General features: G+C 39.6%; 1 protein-coding gene across 6 annotated transcripts in view; it reads right to left on the bottom strand.

Moving 5' to 3' along the window:
• CEP126 (centrosomal protein 126) overlaps positions 1 to 20,831 on the bottom strand; it is a 104,303-nt gene that overhangs the window by 42,730 nt on the left and 40,742 nt on the right. For 2 of the 6 annotated variants that reach the window (XM_042903934.1, XM_042903931.1), the window contains exons 1-5: positions 20,081 to 20,271; positions 18,413 to 18,524; positions 8,780 to 9,882; positions 7,441 to 7,639; positions 1,580 to 3,713 (exon numbers count right to left, since the gene is read on the bottom strand). In XM_042903934.1, coding sequence (XP_042759868.1) covers positions 1,580 to 3,713; positions 7,441 to 7,548 — 2,242 coding nt within the window. In that variant the 5' untranslated portion in view covers positions 7,549 to 7,639; positions 8,780 to 9,882; positions 18,413 to 18,524; positions 20,081 to 20,271. Of the gene's footprint in view, positions 1 to 1,579; positions 3,714 to 7,440; positions 7,640 to 8,779; positions 9,883 to 18,412; positions 18,525 to 20,080; positions 20,273 to 20,831 lie in introns of those variants that run through there. The other 4 variants (XR_006193386.1, XM_042903932.1, XM_042903933.1 and 1 more) reach the window with 4 other exon arrangements.

The raw sequence follows: 20,831 nt of genomic DNA, 5'->3' as shown, positions 1-20,831 counted from the left end.
ACAGAGTAGGAACTCAAAAAAGTAACCATTATAATTAATTTATCATTACTTTAGAAAATCCAATAAATATAAAGCTTTCATCTTTTCTGGGGGGGAGAAGTAGGGTGAAAACTAAAGTCACGTTGTATAATGACTAGATAAAAAGAGAATAAAATCTTTAGTGAGGAAAATAACTTAAAACAATGTAGGTTTTTGCCAAGAACCAGACTCTGAACTACACAGAACACACTGGGGGTCACCAGAGGGGAAGTGAGGGTGAGGGTTGGGGCAACAGGGGATGGGAATGAAGGAGGGCACTTGTCCTAATGAGAAGAAAATAAAATGAAAAAAACAATTTAGGTTTTTATAGATAACTACTGAAGATTTTTAGATTGGAGTCTTTGCATTTAGCTGATATGACTTGTGTCCATCAATTTAAGAAAAATTTGGGTGATGACCAAGCACCATGTAATGAATTACAATAAAAGCCCTCTGTCCTTAAAATCTCAGTCTAATTATAGAAGAGTTTGAATATTAAAATTTAAACTGACTCCCTCTTTACATCATCTTAGTATTTAGTCATACCTTTGGGAAAAGGAAAGAATTGCTTTTCTGACTTTTTCCCAAGTCTTATCTATTTCTCAATAGGCAACTGATTACTACTGGTAGGCAAATTTATGGGCTTCTAGTCCATTCCTCCAGAGGAAAATAGCTTCACCAGGAGTTAACCAGCTACTAAGGGTGATGGCATTTTATAGGGAACTGATTTTCAAAAATGTATAAAGGAATGCTATCATTCCCCCATATGTAACCCAGCATACATGACATCTAAAAGTAGAGCAGCCGCTCTTTTGGAAAGGGAGTGGGAAGGTCAAACGCCACCTATGATTAGCTTGTAACTATTCAATTTAACATTTTAAAGAAAAATGAAAGAAAGTATCACAACCACATTTATTTACCTATTTAGAATAATTAATTAAAAATATTTTTCACTGTGCTTATTTTGACAGAAATTTTGACTATAATACTGGGGTAATGTAATGACAGAAAGATATGGGATAAAAATTGGACCGTGTTCTTTGTTTTCCCTCCTTTAAACTAACAAGAAAAGTCACAGAAAAAAACGGAGGCTGGGAAAAGTTTCTAATTTTAGTTGAGCAAAGGTTGGGTCATTCTCTTAAAAGCTTCAGCTAGATAGACAAGGATAGAATATTAAGGGAGATTAGTAATTTGTATTTACTTTTAAACATTTTTCTTAAAAATGTTTATTTTTGAGAGAGACAGCATGAGTAGGGGAGGGGCAGAGAGAGAGAGAGGGAGACACAGAATCTGAAATAGGCTCCAGGCTCCGAGATGTCACCACAGAGCCTGCCATGGGGCTTGAACCCACAGACCGTGAGATTATGACCTGAGCTGAAGTCAGATGCTTAACCGACTGAACCACCCAGGTGCCTCATGAGATTAGTTATTTTTATAAGGCTAAGTTATTATTTAATATTATATCTACAGGGTGTACACAGCCATACCTCAGTGAGAAAAATTTCACATGAATTTAAAAGCTGAACGCTTTATCTATAAAAATATCTAAGTTTTTTCTTACCAGCAGCCTTTTCATTTTGACCTAGGATATTATTTCGTCTTTTCCACAAGGGAACAGATTCTTCTTTAGTAGTTCTAAGAGTCACAGTGTGATGACTTTCTTCATAAACAGGACATCTGTGAGTGCAGTGAAACACCCCACCTTGCTGGGCAACCGTTTGCATGCCATTTGAAAGATGTATTTTTGCTAAAGTTCGGCACTCAGGAGAACAGTATGGCAGAGAAGGCATCGTAGTGGCTAATTCAGAGCAAACATCTGAGGGCGGAAAACTACTTTCTTGATTCCATTCATTTAACCTGTGTTCTGTTGGAAGCACAGGTTGTGAATTAAAATAGTTTTGTGTCATGACGTTTTGAGAATTTTCAAGCGTTACTGATGGACACTGAGACACCTGTGTATCTTTACCACCCCTCATATGCGACGGAGACTTAGGGGGAGGATGAGGCACAGTCAGTCTACCCCGAGCTGGTAAAAATGCGTCGGCTTTGCTTGTGGACTGTGGCCGAACGACAGTGCCTTTTCTGCTGGTACACGCAGAGTGTGCCTGGGTTTGAGCACATCTTGTTCTCCTCACGACTTTTGCGCCACCTCTTCGTGGGTGAGCTTTCTGAGCTTTAGAATTACCACTAGGTGTAGGGGCTTGGCTTTCCTCTTTTTCTGAGGCTGGCCACGCTTGTTTAGCAACATCATAACCTGAAGGTATGAGACAGCTCCGAGGCGCACGGTCTGTCCCAGGTTCTCCTAAAGCAGCGGCCTTTTCAGAGATAGAGCCCTCCGTGGGCTTTGTTCCCTCAGCAGAATTCACAGGACAGGCAGGAGCGTTAATGATGTTGCTGGCAGCACCACTTTTAGTCTGAACGTGGAATGGTTGAGACCACTGTTGAGATAGTTCTGTTCTCTTCTTCAATGAATGAGTATCCGCAGCAGTTTTTTCTGTATCTCCGGTTTCATCAAACCACCTCAGTTTTTTAATAGTCTTTGGAATTTCTGTACCTTTTTCTTTTGTTAATTCAATACTATCTCTGATAGCTGCTGCTCTTTGATTTCCGAACTTAAAGCTTCGGTTTATAACTAGTGCCTTAAAACAATCGTGTTCGTATTTAGATTCTTTTTTTAAAATACTTTTAAGAAACCTTACACCGTTTCTCTCATGAATGTTGTATTTCATTTTCTTGTGCTGACCGACTAAGTCACAGTTAGAGATTACGTTAGACACTGATGTTGTTTCCGCTATTTTTTGTTTTCTGTCTTTTGAATCAGAGTTGTGAGGTATATAGGCAACTTGAAAATCATCTGAAAATAAAGGCCAGTCTTCCTTATTACAATTAAAATATTTTATCTTCTCATCTGTTACATTTTTCAATTCTCCTAACTTATCAGAACACTGCACTGCGTCGATTTCTTTTATATGTAGGCTGCTGTTTGGTAGGGGCCTAGCTGATTGCGTATTAGGCAAAAACAAAGGTGTCGCTGTGGGGACAAATGAAGTAGGAACTGAAGTAGTTCTATTTTCCTGTATTAATTCGGAATTTTTCCCTTGCTCTGTAGATGCAGCCGTTTCCTGTGTTAGGGAGTCTGGAGTGGTGCGGTTAGAGAACCTGCTGAACTTAAATGCCGGGCTCTCAGTAACAGAGGGTCTCTCTCTTCCGAACACTCCAGAAGAGGATTGAGTTGTTCTCACAGCGCTGGTTTTGGAGACCTCTTTGTTTTTTCCATCTTGTACACATACGGGAGGACTATACACAAAGGTTACTGAATTATTAGCAGTATTTGCGACTCTTTCCACAGGTGGATTTTGTTCTGTACCGTTAAAACATTCACGAGAAGATAGAACATGAGGTTTACTTAAAATATCTGAGAAAGGAGTGACAGTCCGAGTATCTGGATCATGTACATTTATGAGCCAATTATTTATATGTTGAGTTTTAGAGAGTGACAGTTTATCTTCATCAAAGCAGCTTAGATCTGTTGATTGTAGATTTACTGATTTGAGAGAAACAGAATTTTGCTGGTTTGATGCGGAAAGCTCCTTGTTAATTGTTAAATATATCTCTTCATGTTCCCCAGCCTCGAGACTGTCTATACTTGAGAGGGTTTCAGAGTTTGTTATTTGATTAACTTCATCACAAAATTTCTGAAAGAAAAAAAAACCCATTGTTCCATAGCTTAGAACTTTTCAAATGCCAAAATTAATGATTCAACACCCCACTGTTACTTAGACCTATTGTCCTTGGCATATAAAATAATGACTACAGACACTGTAAGTATATAAATAGTCTATATCCCTGGAGTAGTCCTCAGAGTGAAAAAGAGGGAGCCAACAAAGACTTACGATAAAGTGTGTTTGCTTTAATTTCTACTCCTGAACTAACTACCTAATTATTCTAGTCACAGTTCTAGCTTAGAAAATAATTTTGCTATTGCTATTCCATTTGGAGTAGTGCGTTTCTTGAAAGTTTCATAACAGCAACTGAAAATTCTGAAAAACAGTTATTTACAAATGGTATTTTTTCCCCTGAAACCTTCACTGGATTTGCATGAGATCCCTAAAGTTCTGTGACCCTAACGTGAGCTTCCTGTAGGTAGGGCTACATCTTTGTAGAACAGTTAATCTTGTGGCCTATACAGTCGAGTTCTCCACTCCGGCTGCATAGTGCAATCACATAAGGAGCTTCGTAGAAATAACTAGGCCTGGGTCCTGCTGCTTTAAGACTGGTATGGGGCTCATGTATTGGTATTTTTGTTTTAAAGTTCCCCAGGTAATTCTAATGTGGATGTAGAATTGAGAATTCTGGATTTTATTGACTCCTTTTCTGAGACTTAAAACAGTAATAATTTCTATGAATTTCATAGACATTCTCATCACTATTTCAATGGAATTTAATGGAACTTATCAGTCTTTAATAAATTTCATGATTACTTCAAAGTATGGTATATGTTTAAAGATATTTCTAATTTCTCACATATACCTAGAATGTACTGATCTGTATCACATATCAATAAATATATTCAAGAGGATTTTAGATTATAAATCCTAGTCAAAAAGTTAAATGGACTCAAAAGGAAATTATTGTCCTCAAAGATTTTTCATGAATTTTAGAAAATTTAAATATTCTGATCCTAAACAAAAATATACTATTTTTCTAGCCCATTAAATAAATGAAGAAACCCAGGAAACTGAATACAGAATAAAAATATTTTAGTTTGTATAGTTGATGCTTATTGATATATTATCATGAAGTAAGTTTTGAAAAAGATTCATGAGAGTTTGATATTCCTAGCGTTTACCACCTACTTCTCACATCCTTCAGGACTATGGGGTCTTTTTAAAGCGATGGTCGGTCACTAGCCTAATCGGGAGAACAAAACAGAGCTTAGGTCCTTCACTGCCTGTTTCTGCAGATGAGCTGTTTTAATAGATAATGATAAGGAAACCCAGGAGGGCTTCCTTTGAGTTTACATGTAATAAGATGTAGAAATCTGGGTTTGAGGGTCTTTCTAGATGTATGTGTGATATTCATGGCTCTAAGATTTCTGTTGTCATAGGTCTCTGATGGCCTCATATCCCAAAGCACCTGGAAAGAAGTTTAGTGATTTCTGATTTCACTAAACTACTTTTTTCCCCCAGATTTTTTCTCATACCTAAGAAATGAAACCTATGATCAGCTTCAACTTCTGCTTGTAAGTTACTGATGTAACTGTACTAATTTATTGTTGTCTTTCAGTATTTTTGTGTTTTAGTTTTAAAATCAACCTTATTGAGGTAAACTTATCTACTAAATGCATTTTAAATGTATATAGTTTGATGGATTTTGACGAACTATTCACCCAGACCCACCATATCTAACAGTGAAAGTCCGTACCTGTCCACCACTACCCACCATTAATCTGCTGTCACTACAGAACTGAGTTCTCATCTGGTATCATTTTCCTTCTGCCTGAAAAACTTCCAGTGGCATTTCTTCTAGCTCAGATGCTGGTATAGCACAGTGGTGTTCAGCTTGTTTAAGATGCCTATTTTGCCTTTGTTCTAGAAGGATATTGTTAGCTGGATATGGGATTCTAGGTTGGAAGTTTTCTGTTCTTTCTCAGAACTTTAAAAATGCTTTGCTGCCTTCTGTCCTACAGTTAATGTGGTCTGTCTTGTCTTTGTTCACCCACATGTGTAGGTGGATCTTTTTCTCTCTCTAGGTAAATTTTTCAAAATAATTTTTTAAATGGGTACAGTTGACACATACAATGTTACATTAGTTTCAGGTGTACAACACAGTCCACAAATCTGTATGTGATGCCGTGCTCACCACCAGTGTGGCCGCCCCAGTCCCCACACAAAGCTATCACACCACTGACTACATTCCCTGTGTTGTGTAGCTGCACTGAATGTTGATGCGCCTTTGCAGGGTGTGTGTGAGTGTGTACACGTGTGCATACTTCTCCTTTGGGGAGCTTGCTGAGCTATTTGGATCTGAGGATTTACAGTTTTGCCAACTTTGAGACATTTTCAGCCATTATTTGTTTTAATACTCTGGGATTTTAATTAAATGTATGTTAGACTGCTTGATGTCATCTCAAGATTCTGTTCATTTTTTTCCCGTCTTTTTTCTTACAATGCTTCGATATGGATCATTTCTACTGCCATGTATTCAAGGCCACTGATTTTTTTTTTTTTTTTTTTTTGTCTGTAATGCTTGCACTGTTAAGTCCACCCAGTGAAATTTTCATTTCAAATATTTTTCAGATCTAGAAGGTCTATTTGGTTCTTTAAAAAATATCTTTTTCCAACAGAATCATTTTTACTTTAATTCCCTAAAAATATTTACAAAAACGGTTTTAAATTCCCTGCCTGTTAATCTTTCATCTCTGCCCTCTGTGTAACTGATTATACTGACTAATTTCTCTCCTGGTTATGGGCCCTATTTTTTTTTTTTTTTTTTTTTTACGTGTCTGGTAAGTTTTGATGGAATATTGGACATCATGGACCTTATGTTGTCTGACTAGATTTTAGTCTTTAAGAGACAGAGAGTGGGTTAGCTGTGGATTTTTTTGAGGCTCGTCCAGAGAATATGTCCAGATAAAAAGCCTAAGTGAGTATAGGGCTCCTCTCATTTGTTCACCTGTTTTTGAGATCACAGCTGATAGTGCCTGTTGGTTAATGTCTAGACACAGCTGTTTCAGATACTTTATTCAGAATTATGGTTGTTTACAGCAGGAAGGCATTTCATCATAGCCAGAAGTCTCCTGCTTTGCTGTTTTTCAGCTTTGTCACAATTGGTTAGTTATTGGATAAATCAGGCCAAGGTTATGAATTTAATCTTGATACCAGCCTATTAAGAATCTCATAAAGGTGTGTAGTTACTCATGAAAAATAAAGTGCGCAAACATTTCAAGAAAATGAGCTGAAACTCATACTCATTTGTGGGGAAAGAAAACAAAGTGAATGCCTGATCAGAGAGCTAGAACAGAAATGCCATTTCTAGCTAATTGCGACATATTTTCATTAAGAACCTAATGTCCACATGTATTATAAATTTTAAGGATGCTTTTTATAATCCAGTGTCTAACAATGATACTTATGTTATATTTTACTTAAAATAGCTTTCATTTTTGATCAGAAAATAACATTCATAAAGCATATTTTTCCAAATATGAGAGATGGCAAAAGAATAGAGAAAGCAGAGTGAAAAGTGAGCAAAAGGTAGAAAAATCTAAAAAATTATTTCTGTAGTATCTGTGATGAATTTGTGTTGATTCATCCACGTGCTATCCTCGGTGAATGGCATACTTTTCTTTAGTGTAGAATATGCAGAGATGGGACAGAATTATTACTAGATATTAAAATATTAACATTTATAGTTTCATACTTGCAAACTGCTTAGATGCTGATCTTCTAGGAGTTTCTGAGTTTCTTCCAGTGTAAGCTGGAACGCATCTTTGTTAGTAGCCAAGTTTGCCCTGTTGTTTTCCTTCATTTCTTTATCACAATTGATTTTGGATAAGAGATGTTTCTGATGCTTGTGACCATTTTTTGACAATGATGAAGGCAAGGCATTATCTATAGCTCTGTGAACCATACACAAAAAATATTTAGTACATTTAAATAAAGTTAGTTTCTCTCTATATATAAATGACACATTTATGTTTGGTGTGTGTGTGTGTGTGTGTGTGTGTGTGTTCAGATAATCACATGTAAGGATACTGGAAGAGGAATTTAAGGCAGTCAACAGAATAAAATGGGTGTGGGATTATAGTGCCAATAAAGTACTCCACCTTGACGTGGGAATACCCCATTATTCACGGCTTTGATTATTAAATGCTATTCCTCTATTGTTTGGGATAGAGGTAGAAAGAATTCCTATAGATATGTAGAGTCAGTCCTTAGTTCTTTAAGAGCATTCCTATCTGGATAAGAATATGATGTATTACCCTTAGTTCTGAGTCGATGTGATAGCTGGTAGGTATTCCTATAACCCAAATAAAGTTGGTTGAGGATTCGAGCAGACAGAAAATATGAAAATTGCCTGTCAGGGGAGGCAGGAATTTCCATCCTACTTTACTAGGCTTGGGAGCCTGGGTCTTACTTAAGGGAGGACAGTATACACACTTGTTTACAAATGTAAACATGGTTTTCACGCCACAGAAAGGGTATCTTTAGTACAGGGTCTACTTCTAGTGTGCGAGTGCACCCACAAATTATTAGTGGGTGACATCACCTTCTATGAAAATTCTGCATCTTCTGGAAACTTACAGCATGTTCGATTTCAGCATATGCACACAGTGAAAAGCAAAGAACAAAGGAGCAGTGTTTCAGGGGGATGGGGAGGAAGTATATCAAAGAGGTGACTGCTGCTGCATTATAGCCAGTGGAATGGACCCCAAGGGCTTTATTCCCAATTCACTTGCATTATTCCCCATTGAGGATAAAAATGTTTGGAGGACACACGGCCACATGTACCATATACCTATCTCCAATACGCATATATGTCTTTATTTGGACAAATGGAATAGTCAGGGCCTAGATTCCTGACTACCCTCTTGTGACCACAGGGAGGGTATTTAATGCAAGCCCCTGAGCACTGGGAGTATGTTTCTCTCTCTTCCTTGTAGGCTTCCTACTCTTACAGATTCCTTCCCCTTCAGTCACCCTTCCCAAACAGAATGTTGCTAAATCTACAAAATATCTGATAAACTCAATTTATTTACCTTTAAAGTTGACGTCTCTCAACTTTTTCTTCTCTATTTCTTTCTTCTCTATTCCACTTGCTTCTCTTCTCTTCTCTACTTTCTTCCCCCAGGGAGGAGGGTTGAGGGGATGAACAGGAATAAAAGGAGATGGGGAGGCAGGAAGAGAGGGAGAGTAAAGCACGGGGGGAAAGGAGGAAGAAACAGGACAGGCTGGAAAGGGAAAATTTAAACATGTTGGAGGCAAATATGGTGAGGGAGCTGAATGCAGAGGTGAAGAAAAAAGAGGGGTGGATGAAGGGGGTAAGGATGGAGAAGTGGGAGAGGAGAGGAAGGGAGAGGACAGAATGGATGGAGAGGATGTGGAAGTGGAAGGTGATGGAGACAAAGAGGAGCAGGGAGAGTGACAGGGAGGCAGATGGCAGGGGACTGAGGCCAGAGGATGGTCTACAAAGGCCTGGGACAGATCTGACAATGTTGTGGTTTGTGGAACAGACCGCTGGGCTGACCGGAAAGGATCTAAGATAGTGGGATGTGCAGGCACCAGACTGGTATCAGGGAGAGCGGGGGCTGGCTGATGAGGGAGGTGACTGGGTAAACAGGAAGGCTTCAAAGCAGGGAGAGCTTCCATGGGGACTGGGGATACAACCAGTCGAGCTGGAAGGGAACGACGAACAAGGGCAGGCATTAGAGTGGCTGGAGTACAATGCTGTGGGGGGCAATGTCTGGGTCTGAAAGTTTTGTAGAATAACTGGCCCTGTGAGTCAGGATCAGGGATGACCACAGAACTTCGGGGTGGGTGGGGCACACGGTCAGGTTGGCCAGAAGGCATTGGGGCTGGTAGACGGGGGAAGCTGCTAGAAAAGCTGGTGGTTACTGGGGCTGGGGGGTGAGGAAGATACGTGACCGGGGAGGACGGTATTGGGGCTGGTAAAAAGGTCTTTGGAGGAACAGAGGGGACAGCCAGGCGGACAGGCAGGGCTTGGGGCTGGTGGGGGGTAGAAACAGTGGGACAGCTAGGGAGGATCTGGGAACAGTGGGATAGCAGTGGGGCCCGCACAGGAGACAGCTGAAGAGGTAAGCAGGGATAAGGTGTGGGAACAGCTGGACAGGCAGGAATGGATCTGCACAGGTGGAAAAGCATTTGGACAGGCAGGTAGAGAGACAGCCTCATTAAGATGTTTTTTGTTGTTGACGTTCATTAGGCTGTCTCTAGGCTCTTGATTCGTATCATATTTTGGTCCTGAGGGTCCATGCATGACACTCTTCTCATCACCCAGTGCCCTCGCACATGTGGGGACAGCTGTGTGTAGTTTATTCACGACCCCTTTTCTCTTTCCTCGAAAGAGTACTTTCACCTCTTGGAGGCCTGACAGTCAACTGGATAATGAACATGGGCTAGAAAAATCTGATTTACATTACTGGTATGGAAGGAAAACAGAGGTCCAGTGGACCACGGCTGGGCTGTGGCCAGATTTCTCAGGGTTGCATGTGGCTCAGGATCACCTGTCTCACCACAAATACATGGATATTGGAGATAGATATCTAATATCATCATTTTAAAGTATAAAACTTTAATTTGGGGGAAATACAGCTTCTTTTACCTTATATCTACCAGAAGGGTGAAGTAAGTTATCCTTGTGATAAAGATTTGCTCATGATGGAAGGCTGATTACTTGTATTTTTAATGTTAGTTCCTTATTAATATTCTTATATCTCATTACTTCCTGAGCAACTTCTATTTTCATATGGATATATTTCTCTGATTGTTCTTGATGCTTCAGCATTGAATGCCCTCCAGTTTTTCATACAATTTTTTTCCTTTAGATTATCACATTACCAACATCCTACTGTTATTATCTGCCACTAATATTTTCCACATTAGAACAATTGTGTTTGAGTACCAATAGAATCAGTTTCCTTGGATGCTCCCTACTTCTTGGCATTACTTTATTCCTTAACACATTTTAGGTTTATATTCCACATGCAATGTATTTTTGATGTGACAATATTTGTAGCTTAACCATATTTTCAATAAATAGTACAAATAAGTATTTCTACTAATACCTGATCCTCAATATTCTGATATTTCATATTTGTATAGCACTTTATAATTTACAAAACATTTTCATACATTTTAATACCGTTATCTATGGAGAAAAATTCACCTTTTTAATAAGTAAGCCATAGTGCTCTCTCTGTAAATTTGTTATATACAAATTATAAAATTTCTCTGTATACATTTGTTGTTTTCTAAATACGTAACATTTATGTGTGTGTGTGAGTGCATATATATATATATATGTATATATATATATATATATATGTATGTATGTATATATACATACATGAGTATAGATGTCATGAAGTCATGGTCAAAAGAATATATTACAATAGCATATGAAAATGATATACTCTAATTTAGAATGGAGAGCACGTCTCATAAAACAAAGATGATGTGTGCTATTTCATGGTCCTAGCCCAGATTGGGTGTAGTGATAGCTACGTTTGCTACAGGGAAATCAAAGTTATTCTGATACTTCATCTCTTCTAAGACTCTAAAGAACTGTACACTGTTGAGCAAAAAAGGTCTAGCCTTTCATTTCTAGTACTAAAGAGCCTTTTTTATTGAAAATATCTGATATCACAAAGGATAACAACTGATACGTGGAAAGAGAAAGCTGTAAGGAAAACCTGTATACAAAAATGCGTATTACTTTTATACTAAACGATTGGGATTTTTTATTACTCTAAATTCCTCCCGGACCCTAAAAGCTCCTGTAAATGTCTGTCATCTTCCCCTTCCTGCCGAGTACTCTGAAAGTCTATTGCTGTCCCTGCCTCGACTCCCACTTGTCCTTCAGCCGCTGCCAGCTGGCCTCCACCTCAGCTGCTCGGGGCCCAGCTCTCGCTCGTGATTGACGAACTGACCGAATAGCTGCAAACACGGACACTTCCCGACTGGAATCCCCTGGTCTTCATGCCATTGCTCTCCTGGTTATTTCCCTACGTCCCCTACGTTCCCTACGTCCACGTTCCCTCTTGAGCTCCTCTCTTTGCTTGTCCTTTATACACTGGATTATTTTATAGTAAACTTTAAAGAATTTATTTCAACTTCATTTACTTATATTTCTTGGAATGGGAATATGTATATTATTCACCAATAAATGCTTACTGCTTTAAATTTACAATTACCTTATTTGCAGAAACTTAAAAATTATTCCAATTAAATGAAAAAAAAGTACAAAAAAATTTCTTTTGTTCTTACAATTCAAAATATATTTTAGAATAGCATTTTTACAGCAGCCAAAACTTGTAACCAAAACTTGTCAGCGGCTGTTTCCTAAGCTTAAAGCATTCTGACTTCATATCTTGATTATCAACAGCGGGGGAAGAAAGACCATAGCTTTTACACTGCACCTAGCACAGTCTCCCTTCTGGGCACTCACAGCTTGATCCTGGATTATTATTTTACTGTTCAAACACAGCCAATTGCTCAAACTTTCAAGAAAGTTTAGGTGCACCTGGGTGGCTCAATCCATTAAGCATCCCACTCTTGAGTTCAGCTCAGGTCATATTCTCATGGCTTGCAAGATCGAGCCACAAGGTGGGCTCTGTGCTGACTGTGGAGCCTGCTTATGATTCTCTCTGTCCCTCCCCTGCTCACTCTCACTCTCTTTTTCTACCCAGAAAAAAAATTTTTTTAAATAAATAAAGTTTAAAAGGACTTTTGGTACATATTACTGGTAATGCTTGCTAAGATTTAAGAACCCCCAAAATGGGAATCAGAAAATGACCCACAATTTAAAAAAATACCCTAAGGGACTGACTACTACACAGCGCAATCTGGTGTTCAATATCAATAGTGTTTTTGAATTAGATAGTATTTTTCACAAACCACCTCATTAAGTATCTGGTAAACACTTTGCCATTACAGTAAGTGTTGGGAGAATAAGTTCCAAAGAGAATTAATCTGATTTGCTTAACCTAACACTGCAAGACAAAATCTCCAGCATAACCAAGACTAGGAATGTATGCTGTGGGTCTGCACGCCCTTAGGGATGCTCATCTAGACTGGTACTTTGCTTCTAAAATCCAGAGAATGGCTAAACACTGAAATGGACTCTTGCTTTAAAAGCGATCTGTTGGGGTGCCAGGGAGGCTTAGTCGGTTAAGGGTCCGACTTTGGCTCAGGTCATGATCTCGCAGTCCATGAGTTTGAGCCCCGTGTCGGGCTCTGTGCTGAAAGCTTGGAGCTAGAACTTGCTTCAGACTCTGTGTCTAGCTCTCTCTCTCTGCCCCTCCCCCGCTCATGCTCTGTCTCTCTCAAAATAATAAACATAAAAAAAATGATTTGTTAAATGTGTTTGTAAACTAATTTTAATTTATAAAGTTTTGATGTAAAAGCTAATGTATTGAAATCCAGTAAAGTTCTGAAACTTCATTTAAATTAAAAAACAACTATGCATTTTGGTGAGTTTTTACAAGCTGTACTCTTGACAGAAAGAATCACTTTTTTTATCTTGCTGGGATTTTTGAGAGTCACATGACCCACTTCCTTGCTTCTCCGTCCCTACCCTGCGTACAATCCAGAGGACTGGTTGGATACACCACAGCTAGCTGACATCAAGCTACAGCTCTGGGTTTCCCTGAGTGTGGTAACTCGTGTACCTGGACATGTGTTTCACATGGACCTCGGTGGCATTGCTGCTCTGGAGCCATCGCCAGAAATACTGGTTCCTGTTTGGAAGATGGGGTTTCTGCCAGGGTGGCTCTACACCCACCCACTGGGACCTTGTTTCCTTACAGCCGAGATGTCACTTGAGGGGCGAGGGGCATAGCAAAGACTGACCGCTTTGTGCTGAGCCACGAGGACTCCTCCTATTGAAACAGAATCTTGTCCGTTGCCATGAAGTGCGCTCTGTCCTCTAAGTGAAGCCAAACTCGGCTTGCTGTAGCTGTGGGAGTCCGATGGCCTAGCTGAACTCACGAGCCACGTCTTTAATTCCATCCATTTGTTGGCAACGATCACATCTATATTTGTGGCTGAGATTTCTAACCATGAGAAACTGGCTTGGGAATATCCTACATGTGTCCCGACAGTTTGCTATCCTCTTGCCAGTTGCTCTGTCCCTTAAGCCTCTCCTTCCTTAACACTCCTTTTGATAAATGGTGTCACTACCTCGTAACTGACCAATCTCCATTCCTTTCACTCCTCCTGAACCCCTGGTTCCAGTTCGATTCCACCTCCTAAACAGCTCTCACGAGGTCTTCATTTTCACTAAGTATCACTTGACCTGATTTTCCCACCATTAGCCTTACCCTACTTTTGTCCATTCTGACAGTCATTCTGAAGTATACACGTGGAATGTTTCATTCAGTAATTGTTTTTAGGACAGACTTTTTAACAAGGCCCTTGATGAGTTAACTTGTGGCTTCCTTTCAGCCAGCCTATCTGCCCCAACTCCTCTCTGTGTGCACACCGGACGGGCCGAACTGCGCTCAGTCCTGTAACAAAACATGCTCTTTCATGGCATCATGCCCTTCCACACATGACTTGTTCCCTCGTCTGTGGTTCCCTCCCAGTGTTTGCCTTTCCTGAATACCCTCCTCGTCAATTAAGCTTCAGATCAAGCTCATACTCTCTGAGGAGTGTTCACGTATGTCTCTCCACTCCAAGTATTTACTGAACGCCTCCAACATGCACAGCACTGAGCCAGGAACACCACCGGCACAGCACCTGCACGTGTGACATCTAGCCTTTATCACATCCGGTTGGGGAGACACTAGTACATGTAACAAGCAACAATATACATAATCATGACTTTCAAATGTATTTCTATAGCTTGATCTCTCATTTCATTTTAGGTCAAATTGTTTTTATACATTTCTACTTGGATATTTATCCCCTCAATTCAGAAGCCTCAAATGAAATTTATTTAGTTATTTAAAACATTTTTAAAAAAATGTTTATTTTTGACAGACAGAGTACACCTGGGTGAAGGGCAGAGAAATAGAGGGAGATGGAATCCGAAGCAGGATACAGGCTCTGAGCTGTCAGCACAGAGCCCGACGTGGGGCTCGAACTCATGAACCGCAAGATCGTGACCTGAACTTAAGTCGGAGGCTTAACCGACTGAGCCATGCAGGCGCCCCTAGAAGCCTCAAATGAAATTCAGCAATATCTCACCAAACCAGTACTATTTCATTTTGTTTCTTTTTAAAGTCACCAAATTACCTCAAAATTTCAGTTCCTTTTGATTTCGTTTTTTTCATTTTCTTTATTCCCTCATACACTCATAATCTAATTTCTATTATCTATTTCTATGAAATGTCTTTTCCTTCTTTGTTTTCAACTTTCTTTTAACAAAAGTCCTTTTAAATTCATGGCTGTGCCTCCTGATTTTCCTGCCACTAATCACTCTGTGCTCCAATTTGTATATGTCTAGTTGATCAACATTCTTAAACTCTTATTTCTTTATGTCACTTCTCTGTTTTGTGAAAAGGCATTTTCATTTCTTCTTCTCTCATCCTTTCCTTCTAATCACTCAAAATATTTATATTCTTTAACAGATCTATCATTTCCTCGTTATACAAAATTGTACTAATCCAGCATTGGCAGTGACGACCTCTCCTTGGGATCATCCCATTAATTTCGTCTTGTGCCCTTTGCCTTCAATGTCTCTCCATCCTTTTCATTCTCCAACACTCATACCAGTTATCTTTCTAAAACAACAGAGGATGAGATCACTCCCTGATCGATCACCTGCATGGGTTCTCTACTAGTTATAGAACAAACCTCAAACTTCCTAGCCAGAAATAAAAACATTTCACATTCAATTTCAGTCCATTTTCTGGACCATCTCCTGTCCTTCCGGCAACACACCCTACAGTCCCGTCTCTCTGAGCGAGTCCTATTTCCTCCTACCACACTGCAGGCCTGAACAGGCCTACACTCGGCCTCTGCTTCTTCATGAGACAACGTGCACCCATCCTTTAGGACTTCTTTCCAACTTCAAGATTCATACGTTGCCACTTGGCTAATATTCCCGTAACAGCTCCCCTTACACAGTGTTACGTGTGTGTTCTAACGTTAACTGCAAACCTTTCCCGAGAGGAGAACCACATCTCACTCATAGTGTAACCCATGCTAATCCTCGTCTAGCTCAAAGTAGGTACATAAGATGTTCCACATGCTTGCCCTCCTCTGTCTTTCTAGACCACGTTCTGTTACTCATCAGTCTGTGGGACCTGACTGGGCCCTACATCTTTTCTGGCTATCGTTCTATCACTCTTTTCCTTTTGAAGACAAACTACGCTTCTTATCTTTACTTTCTTGCTCTCCGTGTCTTTTCAACTTCTAGTAATCTCTTTCCTTTGCCTATCACTTCACTGAAACTACTGACAGAGTCACCACTGTGACTTTTTTATTGTGAAATATAGTAGACGCACTGCTTCTTTTTAAAAAAAATTTTTTTAACGTTTTTTATTTATTTTTGAGACAGGGAGAGACAGAGCATGAACAGGGGAGGGTCTGAGAGAGGGAGACACAGAATCTGAAACAGGCTCCAGGCTCTGAGCTGTCAGCACAGAGCCCGACGCGGGGCTCGAACTCACGGACCGCGAGATCATGACCTAAGCCAAAGTCGGCGGCTTAACCGAATGAGCCACCCAGGCACCCCTAGACGCACTGCTTCTATAGTGGACACTGTCATTTCCCCTCCAGATTCACTTTCTGGGCTTCTCCACTTCTCTCTGCTTGGCAGATACTAAATGATCCTTTGCCTTCTGATTTATGGCTCAGTTTGGTTGATGGGAAGCACAAGAGACAGGACGACAGAGGGAAGAGGCGCTTGAGAACTGTCCTTTTAGCCTGACCTCTGCCCCTGGCAATGCTCCCCTATCCGGGACCACGGGCTGGCTAGCAGCCCTCTTCCACAGCAGCTGCAGAGCTTCCGGTTCAGCTCCGAGGTGGTCACGGTCATGCTGATCCTATTCTCAGTACCTGGGGCACTTCATCATTCTTTGTTGGCTTTGCACTTCCTTTATCCACCTCTTTTCTGTCACCCCTTTTTTATGTGCCACCTGTTTCATGTCAGGGTAACAAGTTTTTATGTCACTAACTCACTGGAAGCCATTTGAACTCTGCTTGCTTTTTTTCCAGGAAACTCCACACTTCTTTAGTTTGCATGATCCCACCCTGTCCCGTCCTACGTCAACCTTCTGTTCCTATTTGTGGGCCTGTTTTCTACATCCTTAAATGTTGCTATTCTTCAGGGCTCTGCCCTACACCTGCCATCACGGTACACACTCTCCATGGCTGCGTCTCATCCGTGAGCTGTGTTGAATCAACTTAAGCCTATATCTTTCTCTCGAGCTATGAACTCATATAATTTCAATGACATATATTGGAATAGCCTCCTGTTTTGTCCTCTTCTAACCCATTATCCACATGTGTAGATTGGAATGATAAATGATAAAAGAGAAAAGCTGATCTTACCCCCCTTCTGCTTAAGATCCTTCACTGACTCGTCTCGAACTCTCAGGATAAAGTGTGCACTCCTCAGTGCACAGACGCATTTACCCCTCCAATCTCCTGCCTGGACAGGCTACTGGGATTCTGTGCTCTGGCATTCCACGTGCTCTCCTTCCCAGAGCACATCACTCCTTCTACCACTCTTGTCCTGCACACACACTCATCCCTCTCTGTCCGGAGTACCAGGGCTCACTCATTTCATAATTAATCCCTAGTCTCTTCAAAGCTTTGTTGAAGAATCTTCTATTCCATGAGGTCTTTCCTCAACTACAGTGAAGACTGAGAAAATGAATTGGTCTTAGCTCTGATCAAGGGAACTACTGGCCACAGATATTCTAAAAATGGAAGTACTTTAGTAAATAACATTATGTACAGCAAAATATAAACATTAATTAATGTCTCCATTGTAAATGTCTTTATATAAATAAATATTACATATTATTATCATTACTCTTGGGGTACTAGTCTATACTTTTTGAAGTATTACACTTCTCTCCTAGATTGTACACTAGGAATTGTATTTTACCACGTTCTTCTTCCCCATATCCCCTTTACAAAGCCTGACTAATGTTATGCAAGTGGTAGCTTTAATAAACATTTATAATAAATAAATGGAGACATAAAAGATGTCACAGGGCACTGTGTGATTGGTTGATTGACTCTATTGCTTCTAATAATTCATTTAAGCTCCTGGAGAGGAACCATAAGCCATTGCCTTTTTCAAGACACCCAGGAAAGATTCTCCATGAGGAAACACCCATTTTTCCCATACAGTTACTCCTTTTATCTAAAAATATATCACTACAATTCAACACTATTTTTTCCTTGCAGTGAAGATAAATAATGAACATCAATATTTTAAAATGGTTTGAATGATAGTTTCCATAGAAATTTATTCAACATAGGCAGCACTGTAATACCAAGACAATAAATTAGAATTTTGCCTTATTCTGGAAGCAATTTATATTCTACTCTACCTTAATTTAATCTGTGAAAATAAAACATTAAACTCTACAAGGGTGAGGAGTAACTGATGAAATGGCCTACAAACTCAGTAATAGAAAGCTATTTAATTATTACATATTAATAATTATACATAATAATAATACATTACTTACCTCCAATTTACTGTTGGTCTATGGGAAGAGGGAAGGTTTACTTCTGATTTTAAGTTGGATTCCTGAATTTGTTTGAGGGCTTCTTCCAAAGGAGGAACTGGTTTTTGAAAAGCTAAGAGAATAAAGAAAAATCAAATAGTATAGAATCACTTCATCTTCTATTCTAACTGGTCAATAATAAATACTACTTTATTTTTATTTATTTATTTATTTATTTATTTATTTATTTATTTATTTATTAAAGCAACTCTTCCTTTTATTTTTTATTTATTTATTTTTAACGTTTTTATTTATTTTTGAGACAGAGAGAGACAGAGCATGAATGGGGGAGGGTCAGAGAGAGGGAGACACAGAATCTGAAACAGGCTCCAGGCTCCGAGCTGTCAGCACGGAGCCCAACACGGGGCTCGAACTCATGAACTGTGAGATCATGACATGAGCTGAAGCCGGCCGCTCAACTGACTGAGCCACCCAGGCGCCCCAATAAATACTACTTTAAAACTTTTGAAAAAAGAAAATATTTTTTAGAATAGTGTAAATATTTTAAATTTAGATATTTAATTACCCAAAGAGAAACTGTGACCTCAAAATTCACGTCACGAATTTTAAGAATATTTATCTGGAAAAAAAACTGAGAAATGTTCAGGCCCTTCATCCCGGCATGCAAACCACACTGTATTTGATCTCATGACTCCATAAATTTCTGACAAAATTTATTAATATTCTTATGAAGAAAAGGGGAAGGTATAAAAACACCAGCTGATGTTTACTGAGCACTTACCATTACAGACATTATTTTTGAGCATGTTGTAACAAATGTAATCCTCACTACAGCCTGTGAGGCAGATGCTCTTTGAATCTCCATTTTGCAATGGAGGAAACTGAGGCATAGAGAAGGTAAGTATCTTGTTCGAGGTCATAGACCATGTGGACGTTCGTTGACATGCTACACAGTACAACCTCTTACCCAACTCTACTTTGCGTGCGTAGTAGCCACTTTGTAAAGCCCTTTTGCTGGGCACGTTGGTCTCAACGTACTCAACCTCTTCTACTTCTCGAAATACCCTTTCACTTATGTGGTCAAGTTGAAACTCAGCTATCTTAAATGGAAACTCACCTGCTTAAATGGAGGCATTATTTTGCATTATTTTGCATCACATACTACAGAAAACTCAAGGCCTGGAGGTAGGGTAGCTGACTTTCTAGCTCTCTACAGACACCTCCAAACTGTCTTTCCTCCTTCTCCTTTAAAAACCCTGTATGTTTTCAGGCTTTTTCATTATTGCAATCTTTGTTATTTACCTTAAAATTCTAAAGCAAAGCCAGTACATTATTATGTATGCTTTAGTTCATAGATGGAACTCTAGAGACAGTCCATTTCCCTAATTAAGAGGTGATGGCATAATATTCTGATGAATACAGCTGTATGACAGGGCTTGCAGGATATTCTAATCATAAAGGACCAATCCTTTTGAGGCAGATATTGTCAAGTGTTATATATCAACTGGTTTTCTAATTGGTATACTCAATGTCTAACATGGGTTTTTGTTGGTGAAAAGAACAGCCTGGTGAATATCTTGTTGAATGTTAAAAATGGGATTTCTTTGTTGAAATTAAAGGTATTCAAGACAAGTGCATTTTCATAAATATATTTTAATCACTCCCTACCTTTACATGAACAGGGAATAAGAATGCAGGGAGGTCTATATCCTTTACCCTATCGATGATCTCTGAGTCTTGATGTCTACTCAGGCTTGTGTCTGACCGTTAATACAGGAACATTTCTCAATGTCCAATGCCAGATGGCACAGTTCTGTCTCTGGAATGTGGCTGTGTGTATCTCGGCAGACCTCTCATAGAAGGTATAGTTAGAGTACCTACAAGGACAGAAAGCTGGGACTTTATTCAGCTCACTGAACAAGCTGTATGAATGTTCTGTGTCTAGTCATACAAGATTAGAGTCTGAGACTTGCTTTTATTAACCTTCACCACTTGATGCCTATCAAAGAGAGCCTAAACACTAATTTTAATGCTAACTCAGGTCAACAAAGACATTACATCGAAGAGACAGATGTACCTGTATGTTCACCCCAGCATTATTTACAACAGCCAGGAAATGGGAGCAACCTGTGTCCACTGATAGATGAATGGATAAAGAAGATATGGTATACTGGGGCTCCTGAGTGGCTCAGTTGGTTAAATGTCCGACTTCGGCTCAGGTCATGATCTTACAGTTCGGTGAGTTTGAGTCCCGCATTGGGCTCTGTGCTGACAGCTAGGAGTCTGGAGCCTGCTTCAGATTCTGTGTCTCCCTCTCTGTGCCCCTGCCCCACTCATGCTCTATCTCTCAAAAATAAATAAATGTTAAAAAAAATTCAAGAAAAAAGAAGATGTGGTATATATACATTATGGAATATTA

This window comes from Panthera leo, chromosome D1 (assembly GCF_018350215.1).
Source record: "Panthera leo isolate Ple1 chromosome D1, P.leo_Ple1_pat1.1, whole genome shotgun sequence".
Classification (NCBI taxonomy): domain Eukaryota; kingdom Metazoa; phylum Chordata; class Mammalia; order Carnivora; family Felidae; genus Panthera; species Panthera leo.
This window is presented reverse-complemented; position numbering and strand designations above follow the sequence as displayed.